At 44.1% G+C, this 10,561-nt stretch overlaps 1 protein-coding gene across 1 annotated transcript in view; it reads right to left on the bottom strand.

Moving 5' to 3' along the window:
- The window catches only part of Sparcl1 (SPARC like 1), a 29,931-nt gene that overhangs the window by 8,929 nt on the left and 10,441 nt on the right, over nucleotides 1–10,561 (bottom strand). The window contains exons 2-5 of the mRNA XM_055594586.1: nucleotides 6,705–6,769; nucleotides 3,700–3,828; nucleotides 2,367–3,335; nucleotides 228–297 (exon numbers count right to left, since the gene is read on the bottom strand). Of these exons, the coding sequence (XP_055450561.1) occupies nucleotides 228–297; nucleotides 2,367–3,335; nucleotides 3,700–3,828; nucleotides 6,705–6,758 (1,222 nt within the window). The 5' untranslated portion in view covers nucleotides 6,759–6,769. The remainder of the gene's footprint in view (nucleotides 1–227; nucleotides 298–2,366; nucleotides 3,336–3,699; nucleotides 3,829–6,704; nucleotides 6,770–10,561) is intronic.

Raw genomic sequence — 10,561 nt, 5'->3', positions numbered from 1 at the left:
CACACACACACACACACACACACACACACACACACACACACACACACTGGAGCGCACGAGCACGCGCACATGCACACGCACACGCACACACACAAAGTACCATCGCTTTATGGAACATTTCCTTGGGGAGGCTAGAGTGTGGATTTCTGAATCATGGAAGAGGGATGCTAGCCCAAATGGCAGACTCCAGCCCTCCCTGGCCCTGTCACAGCTCAGTGTCTACTCACCAGCACTGTGCCCTCTGGAGTTGCCCTCATCTGAGGGTCCAGCATTTGATGAGCTCTCAGCTTTCTTGGCCTTTGAAACAAGAGCAAAATTTTGGTGCTATCAAGAGAGCAATGGGTTGCTTTTTGTCTTACTGTGCATATCTTCACAGAGCTGTGCATACCGTTATACTTCCACAGACCCATGCACACCCCCACAGAATCATGCACACCTCCACGAGCTGTGCATACCATTACAGAGCTGTGCAGACCTCCACAGAGCCATGCATACCTCCACAGACCTGTGCATAGCTCCAAGGACCCATGCACACCTCCATAAAGCCACGCATGCTCAGATCTCAATAGGGAACCCACTGCAACTGCAGAGTTAGATGGTAACCCATGGAGCAAGAATCACTCCATGTGAGGTAAGACCATCCCTTCAGAGTTGGGAAAGCACCATTCCCATAAAACATCTTGGGATTCTGTCATGAGAATGGGAGTCCATCAGTTGCTGATGTGGAGGTGTGGACAGAACTTTCTCAGTAGGTTTTGAGGTATGAGAAGCTTCCTATTTTAGAATGGCAGGAGAGGTCTCAGGGCTTGAGATTACTTGTCACCCCAAATAGCATCAGTTCCTCTTAGGGTGCTGCTGGGAATTTGCCTGGAAGTCCCAGGTGATTAATCCACCAAATCAAAACAGACTTCCCTTTCTCTCCACTGCAACTTCCAGATTTTCATCTGGGCATGTGTTTGCTTAACAAAGCAGTTCTTTAATTTTTGTGGTTAGTTTAACAAACACTGCTGGCTCTCTGATTATTTTGGAGGAATTCCGATGGACATTATCTCAGCTGGACTAGCAGGACTAGCAGGGCCCTAGCTTTCAAGACAGTAGAATCACAGCTGCCAGTGTTCCAATTCTTTAGTTCTGTCAGAACTTTCCAGCTAGGATCATCCATCCATCCATCTATCTATCTATCTATCTATCTATCTATCTATCTATCTATCTATCTATCTATCTATCATCTATCTATTTCAGAGACAGGGCTTCTCTGAGTCCTGGAATTCACTCTGTAGACCAGGCTCTCCTTGAACTTAGAGATCTACCTGCCTCTGCCTTCCAGTGCTGGGATCAAAGCTGTATTCCACCTCCACTTGGCAGCTCGAGGGATTTTTAACCCTATTATCTACATTTCGGAGCTTGATAAACGATAGAAATGTACTTGGCCTGTTCAAAGAACAGACTGGATATGTTGGGAGTACGTCTCTGGAAAGTCCCAGACAAAATCAGTGTGCCAGCGTCCTTGCTCCCAGATGGACTAGTCTGTGGAAGGTTTTGTTGTTGTTGGCTATTATTTTATGAATTTTAAAAATACTTATTATCTATACTGTGTTCTGTCTACATGTATGCCTGCATGACAGAAGAGGTCACGAGATCGCATAGATGGTTGGGAGCCACCATGTGGTTGCTGGGAATTGAACTCAAGGTCTCTGGAAGAGCAACCAATGCTCTGAACCTCTGAGCCATCTCTCCAGCCCCATTATTTTGTTAATTTAATGAGGTTATTTTTGTTAGACTCTTTTCCTTCCGTATGTAACGCTTACATTTCTATGTGGTTGTTTTTTTTGTACTTCTCAAATAACTGTCACTCACACCAAAGGTCTGTTTCTAATGGGAGCTCCCAGGCTAACGATGTAGACAGGCAGAAAATTACGCATTTGTGCAAGGTGAGAATCCATCATCTGAGCACTTGAAATATGAAATTCTCCAAAATCCGACTACTTATTGAGTGCTGACATGGCACCAAAAACAAAGATTTGACACATGACCTCATGTGACAGGTCACAACTAGAATGCAGACGCATTAAGAATATTGTATAAAATTACGCTTAAGCTGTGCATACACACGTAGAGAGTGTTTGTAAAATGAATACATTTTGTGCTTAAACGTAGATTCTATTTTCAACATATCTCATTATGTGTTTGCACTTTCCAAATTCCCAAACAAAATCACCATGCTTTTGGTCCCAGTCACTTCAGATGAGGGATGCTCAGCCCATCTGTATCTTAGCAATGTGCTGCTGCACATGCAGGGTAGAGTGGGAGAGGATACAGGGCAGTTGGCTAATGGATTAGACAAGCATCATCGTAAATAATCTCACCCCTTGGTCGTCTGGAGCCTCACTTTTATCTGCGTTCTCATTCCCATCTGTTGTTTCCTCACCATATTTGAGGTAATAGGAAAGAGAATGCATTCTTTCAGCCTCGAGGAGTTCCTGGCTTGGAATGAAATAGTCATCAGTTCCGCTATGCTTAGAGTCCTCAGCGCCCCCATCATCCCTGGCTCCGTGATTCCTAGGCATGAAGGCACCATCATCGGTAGGTTCCACAGAAGCAGTCTGTTCATCCTTGTTCTTCTGGTTACCAAAAGCTTCCAGGGAAGCCTCCTCTTCTTGGCCCTGCCACTCTGCATGTTGACTCTTCTTGCTGCTCTCTGTCTTGCCATTCTCCCCTTCTGCATTAGCGTCACCCACTTGCCCTTGGTTTCCTTGCTCAGATCCATTCTTCGGCATCTCACTCATCTGAGTCGGCTGACTGGGCTCCTCTAACTTTTCATCAGCTTGGTCACGGGGTCCCTCTGGCTTGCTGGCAGGCTGCTCCTTGGGCGATTCCTCTCCTCCTTCTTGGTTCTCACTGGGGGCACCAGCGTCTGCTGGCTCTTCCTCTTCTTCCTCTTCTTCACTGGGAGTGCTTGGATCTCGCTTCTGGCTTTCTTCGCCCATTAAGTTTTGGTTATGCTTACTGCTCTTGTTCTGTTGCTGGTGGGAGTCGCTTTCAGGCTGCGCCGGGCTCTCCTTTGTGCTGTTTTCCTGTTGGTTAGAATCCACAGAGGAACTAGAAGCAGTGGCAGAGAAACCGTTGCTCCCCAGGAGCATCTGCTGTTGAGGCTCACTTGTACCTTCTTGTAGATCCAGCGTTTCTTCCGTTGGTGAATATTCTGTGTTCACACTTAAATCTCCATCACCTTCCTCCTCATCCTTCAGCTGCACCTCGTGGCTGTAGGTTTTGTCCTGTTCTGTTGACTGTTCATGGGTTTCCTCTTCTGAATTCAGGGCTGAAGGTTTTTCAGCCTTAAAAGAACAAAAGTTCATTCTTGAAACAAATGACACGGAATCCTTACTTCCCACTGCAAAGCTAACATTAAACGTTGCTCCTTCTTTTTCTTCGTACGTTATCATAGGAATATATTTGTGCTGTAAAGCACAGGTTTAGTCTGAACTTGAATTTTGTAAAATGAAATGGTAATCCAGCACTTCACTGCTCGGAGCATGCTATCAGTCACCATAGCTTCTAGGGTTTAGCGATAGTTTGCGTGATTACTGTACTTACAAAAATAAACTGCGAAATGGATATATTAAACTTGCAAGCCTGCTTTTGATACTGAATACTCTAGAGAAAGGGAAAGGATGACATTGATATGGTGGTTATTTTTACCTTCTCGGTGGGATTGCTTTCTATGTCTGCTGCAGCTTCGGCCTCCACGACGGGGACTGTAGCATTGTTGGGGATTACTGGTGTTGCAGTAGCTGGGTTGGAATGACCAGAGAGAAACCTTGCATTTGTCTGAAAAAGTGAAGATTTTATGTTACTAACACATCAGTGCCAACTGAAAAAAAATACAAGTTCTTCTTGTCGTTATCACTAGTACTGAGGTCTTTACTGATAACATTAATGAATGATATTCTCTAGAATTTTCTAGCTGACAAGCAAATGCCTGAAATTTACCATTACCTGAAAGAATTAGAGTCAAATTTATGAAAGGTTATATATGCAAAGACTGGCTCAAAATATTTCAATAATGATTATTTTTGACTTTCAGAATTTTCAAACTTTGACAAAAATATTTGTATTTTATATTCTCTGAGCATTATTTAACACAAAATTGGAGGCAAACAAAATTAATCCTGGAATATTTCATTGTACAGCACTTGGACTGCCTTTAAGTTCTCACAGATAATTAGCAGGAAAGATTATACAATTTTGCTAAACATTTATTTTCTGGGCCCTAATGGCATCAACATCCATCACGCCATCTTTGACTAAAAAGCGATCCAATTTAGAACTAATTCAAAGATTGTATGGGACAGGGCATGGAGCCTGTGGGGAGCAGAAGCTACGGAGACTGATGTCAGTGTGAGCAATGACTTGGAACAAGATTGGAGGCATCAGTGAAGAGCTGGGTAGTAATGCACAGTAAGAAGGTTGAGTGAGTGGACTTTGAGGGAATCTCCCTTCAAGCCTTGGCTGCTTTGGTCTCTATGGGGCCTGTATCCTTTCCACTTCCTCTGGCGAGGTGAGCAGAAACACACAGAGTCACAGACATAAACTGTTTTGTAAATTTCAAAGAGCTTCCGAGTTAGAATTACTCTTCCTGCCAGGGACGCTCCATCACACGAACCGTCAGTGTCTGGAGCGGGTGTTTGCGGTTCTCGTAGGTGGAGGTCCCGTGGGTTCAGACTCCATTTGGAGCCTTCTCCCCCACCAGCAGCTCCTGCAGTGCCTTAGTGTCTGTAAAATGGGCCAGGGGGATGCAGGGTCTGGGATGATTTGGGTACTGTTTTACATCTAACCTCCTTCTCAGGTAAGAGGATTAACACTGAAAATGTCTTGAGAGAAGCTGAAGGGAAGAGAAGGAAAAAGAATAGAGCCCATTTGGGTAGGTCCCCTCTTCCACAGGGTGTCACGGGAGACAGATAGGCTTGCTGATGAATGCCTGCCCTCCTTCCCTTCTCTCTCCCACACCTCCATGTTCTTCCAACCCCCAAGAAGTGCACACTAGCCTGGCAGCTTGTTTTCCTCCAGAAGTATTTGGTCATTGAAACCTATTTCATCATCATGCCCACGTCTATCATCATTTCTCATGGCCTTCTGATAGTCTTCTTGGAATCTCCCAAACTCACAGAAACTACTAGTTGCCAGAAGAATTAAAGCAGGGTTGAAAAATGGTACAGGATTCTAAACTAGCTGGTTTTGTGAAGTTCCTTAGCTTTGAGCATCTGGCTGGGTCTTCGTATAATAAACTGCCCCAGAAAGGAAACATCTGGCTTGAGTCTACATGTGGGCGTGTCATCAAACATTTGGTTAAAAGACTCTGGGTGTCTGTTTACAAAGCGGAAACGGTGACCACTCCAAAGGAAAAACATATTTTCAGCAGAAAGCAACGATTCTGTGGGAACTCTGTTCTGCTAGTTCGTTCTGCTTTTCTAATTTCAGAATACAATGTGAAACGAAACTGGACTACCCCACGAGTTAGGCATGATTCTTAGTGTTTGCCATGCTCGTTTTTCTTCCTCTGAACTGCTCGATCAGGGCAGCCTGGGGTTTGATTTTGCTGATACAGCTCTCTGGAACCAGCTCCCATTCATCTAAAAAGCAAGGACAGAATCTTAGACAAGAAAGGACGGGACAATCGCTTGTCTGTTTAGAGGAGTTTGGTTCTTCCATTGGGTGAAGAAGAGATGTCACAGACGGTTTAATGAAAGGTGACATAGGTCGTCTGTGGGGCATCGGGAATGACCCCAAGGCTGTGTATCTGTTTTAAAATGAAACCTTCCTATAGGGCTGAGGCCGAGACAGGCTCTCCTGGGATGCAGACTGTAGTGGCTTTGTTAGTTGTAGCTGGTGGAGGGATGAGTGTGAGTGACCGTGAAGAAGAAAGCGCTCCAGTCATGCCTCCTTGGAGCGCACTTGCTTGGACAGTCCAGAGACGAGGCGGCAGCCATTCTGTGATTACCGCAGCATTTACAGTGTCACTACCCTGATCCCTGCTTTTATTATTCTAGATTATCAGGACAGAGTCTCAGTCTGGGAATCGGATAGCATGCACTTGGTCTTGAAGGACCAATATTGGAGGACAATGACTTCACTATACAGGTTTTATACACACACATTTTTTTACAGATCTATAAGTTAATTTATTTTTCTCTGGCCATTTGTTTGGAGTGCACTCTATCTAAGAAGATGATAGTCAACATTTCCCTTATTGTTTGGAAAAATATTTTTTTTAAAGATTTTTATTATTCATACAACATTCTGCCTACATACCAGATCTCACTATAGATGGTGTGAGCCACCATGAGGTTGCCGGGAATTGAACTCCGGACCTTTGGAAGAACAGCCAGTGTTCCTAACCTCTGAGCCATCTCTCCAGCTCCCCGGAAAAATATTTTTTAAAGTCTATTATTTTGATCGTTTTCCTTTTACTTATGCACTTACTTCTTGGGCAATAAAGAATGTAATTGGAATTAAAAAGTGTCCAGAGCCATCCTAGAAGAACTATGTTTTTTTTGGCGGGGAGGGGTCTGTCTTTGTTTGGGACTGGGTCTTCTTAGGCTTGTCTGGAGCTTGAGGTGGATCCCCCTGCCTCAGCATCTCAAGAATGTTTCCTCCCAAATACAGAGTCAAGAGGGGAGAGATGAAACAGAAGGAAGAACGTTTACCGGGATGGCAGCTGCAGTCCCCAGGACGTACAGGAAGAAGAGCGCAGCCTTCATGCTGTCTGGACCTGCAAATGAGGAGACAGCGTCAGTGACCACAGAGGCTTCCCTGGGGAGATTACGGTGAGTTCACAAACACCAGTTGGAGGCTGTCCGCTCTAGAAGTGACTGCCATTTTTTTTTTTTTTGTCGCACACATCTGAATGGGCAAACGCTCTGCAGTTCTTCCCTCATTTTATTCCTACAAAGAGAGATCCTGCCTGTTTCCATTTACAATGAGAACAGGAGACCTCCAGTTCTGCTCCATCAGAAGTTGTTTTATTAGGAAACCAGTGGTAACCCTATATATTTCATAAGCCCCAGACAAACTTTTCTCTAAGGTATATTTTAACTATTATTTTTTGATAAAAAATAAAGGTCATTGAAGAGGAAGAGGAAGGCGTGGAAAGTGGTGCATAGTGCCCAAACAGGAAATTCTCAAAGAATAAAAATTTAAATAAAAATGTTTCCTATATGAAATTAGGAGCAAAAAATAAGATAAATTTAGAGTAAATAAACAGTATATTTAGAGGGAACATAGAAAATATATCTGTGATTGATGATAGTTCAAGATATTTTATTTTCTCAGTGAATGTTAATTTAAAGTCATCGAAAAATGCAGTATCCCTTTTCTTTATTTCAAATTTAAATGTTTAACATGATATAAAAACCACCAAGGATGATAGTAAGCCATTGCTAAGTATTTGCGTGTCTCATATTAAAAGGCAGGAGATGGTTCCAGTGTGTTCTTCGCCCTTTAGATAAGTTGCAGGGTATGCTGACTCGCCAAGGTCACTGTACTGTGTCGCATTGATGGGAATAATTTCATGGTCTGTAGGTTCTTATTTGAACGTGCTGATTTGTATAAAGAACTGAAGGACCGTACTAGGAAATCAGAGATGCTGTGGAAACAACTGCCATGCTGAAGACTCGGGAAGGCTTAATTTGCTGATGCTTGCAAAGTCCTTTGAAAATAAAGAGCATGCTGTCTTTGCTCAGGGTAGTGAGCACCATTTATTCTGGGATAAGTGAAACATCATTTCTTTTGAGACATTCAGACGCGGTGTGCTGTCTCCACAAATGCAGACTCTGTTTTCAGAAAGACCAGATGAAACTCTGGACGAAAGATGCAGAGAGAGACAAAATTTTATTTGTGTGGAATTATACTTGGCAACTCAATTTTGTGCCACGGATGTGAGATGATGAAAGTTTTTCTCCGAATCTACAAGCTTGCTCAAAGCAGCACTCTTGAAAGAGCGGTTGGTAGGGGATAGAGTTGGAACTGCAGACTGGAACTGCCCTCCAACCACCCAGAGACCTTGGTCAGGTCATTTCTTCATCTAGAAAACAGGGCAAAGGACAGCCTTTTCCACAAGCCACAGACAAGAGCATCTAGTCACCTGAGTCTCCTAACACCTCTGACAACGATGTCAGAAACCATTGGTTTCTTGAAACACCCCAAGGCAGAGATGGTGTAATAACTCTGGCCGTTAATAATTCACACTTGTGAAACCATCTTGGCAGTAAGCGCTCTCCAGGTCTTTCCTTTACACTGTAGTTTATTGTCACAGACCCAGAGAGGTGGTGGGGAGTCTTTTCCTCCTATTCAGAACAGGACGGGTCTTCCAAATGGGGGACTTCAGCTGAAACTTTAAAAGATGTCAGCTGGACTCATTCCATAGGTAAAGATTTTCTAGGGAAAGCCAGCATTTAGAATGTGAAAAGTCTAGAATTCTCCCATTGGCTATCCAAGATGTGTCATTAAGACCGATATCCAGATGAAACATTTGGCAGCAGAAAGAAACATCCTACTCAGGACCAGAGCCGCACAGACATCAGATGTATCCCAAGTGATACTATTTAGCTATAGGGGACCACACCTTAAGTTTCTCTAGGTAGGAACATTGTGGCAAAGAGGCTGTGAGGTCTTTGCTGTTCTTATTGACTGTGGCCTCATTTCTGTCCTCACATCTGGGCTGTCCTCACTGACCTGATTGACCAAGTGAGTAAAGTACAAGTGCTGTCCCAGACTTCTTCTGGATCCGGGTCACAGAATTTTAACTTCCCTCTCTTGGAACATTTGTTTCGGGAGCCCTGAACCACTTGTCATAGACTGTTATGCCAACAAAGACACTGTTTGCCAGTTGCAACAGTCTCAGCTTCCTTTTTTTTTTTTTAATGCCATCATTTTATTTTATTTATTACAATTTATTCACTTTGTATCCCAGCTGTAGCCCCCTCCCTCATCCCCTCCCAATCCCACCTTCCCTCCCTCATCTCCTCCCATGCCCCTCCCCCAGTCCACTGATAGGGGAGGTCATCCTCCCCTTCCATGTGATCCTAGTCTATCAGGTCTCATCAGGACTGGCTGCATTGTCTTCCTCTGTGGCCTGGTAAGGCTGCCCCCTCCCCCCAACCTCAGGAGAAGGTGATCAAAGAGCCAGCCACTGAGTTCATGTCAGAGATGGCCCCTGTTCCCCTAACTAGGAAACCCACTTGGAGACTGAGCTGCTGGTCTCAGCTTTTTACCTGTCCTTGGCAAAGCACACTGACATGTGGGCCATGCTCCTCAGATCAGACCAGGTTTCTGACTCACAAAAATCATGAGGTGTTACGTAAGGGCTACGGTTGGGTCAATATATTGGTATTCAGCCATAGATGACAGAGATAGAAGTCGAGTTTCTTAGTATTCATGGTGTTTCTCAAAGCACAGTTTTATTCAGAAAGTGCCTTCTTTTCACGGTCCCTGACACCGCATGACAGGTACTGTGGTGAACTCTCTCCCGTGTGCCGCTTAGGTGCTCTACCTGTGATCCTCTGCCATTCCTCAGCACTGCCCACTAAGCAGGACCTCCACAACACCCCACTTTGCCAGTGTGTCTGGGACCATTCTAGTCATAGAAGTCAAAGATACCACAATGGGCGCTTTGCATAGACATCCTCAGAGCTCCCTGTCTCTCCCTCAGAGAGATGAGGACAGTCCCTCTCTTCTGGGACCTGTTATTGGGGGATTACTTTAACTATGTTTGGAGGATCCCACAGGCTTTCCAGGGTAAGACTGCAATAAGCACCTTCGCACAGCTCTTCATCATCCCTCTCAGAACTCCTCATCTTATCATGCCACGTGCTACTCTCCTGAGTCTCAGTCCTGTCCTCATCTTATTGCACCAAGTTAATCTCCCTGGGTCTCCTTCCCACCCTGCAGGAGGCACGGACCCACAGAGCAGTCCTCAGTGTTTTCCCCTTAAGCATTTGCTTTTAGAATGCCTCCATTTGCCCCATTTCATAGTGAAATTAGGAAAGCCATTTTGGTCATATCTACCCTTTTTCAATTCCAGTGACAGCATCTGTCCTGTCTCCCCTTTCTCTGTGAATTCAGGGTTTCTTCACTTTTGCATTATTTGCTGTTCAACAGTATTTTTGCATATTCTTTTAGCTGTAAATGCCTGAAACTTTCTCTCTCTCTTTTTCTCTCTCATCTATTAATCAATCTATCTCTCTATTGTTTATATCTATCTATCAATCAATCATGTATCTATCATCTTTATCATCTATCTACCACTCTATCTATCTATCTATCTATCTATCTATCTATCTATCTATCTATCTATCTATCCTCTAGGTAGCCAAATAAATAACTGAAGGACAATAAATGTATCACACAACTAAGAAGCTCATGTTTCAGAGCCCTCATCTGCATGGGAGCTTCGGAAGTTCGGAGCCTTATTGTGACTCATTTCTTTTTAACAAGGAAGGTTCCATACCTTGCATAGACTCCTGGTTTCATGAATCTGCACAGCTCAGCATGCTCCTCTGAAGCC

The sequence above is a fragment of the Psammomys obesus genome, unplaced genomic scaffold (assembly GCF_907164565.1).
Source record: "Psammomys obesus unplaced genomic scaffold, mPsaObe1.curated_primary_1811, whole genome shotgun sequence".
Taxonomy (NCBI): Eukaryota; Metazoa; Chordata; class Mammalia; order Rodentia; family Muridae; genus Psammomys; species Psammomys obesus.
Note: the sequence above shows the minus strand (reverse complement) of the source record. Positions and strands in the feature narration are given on the sequence as shown.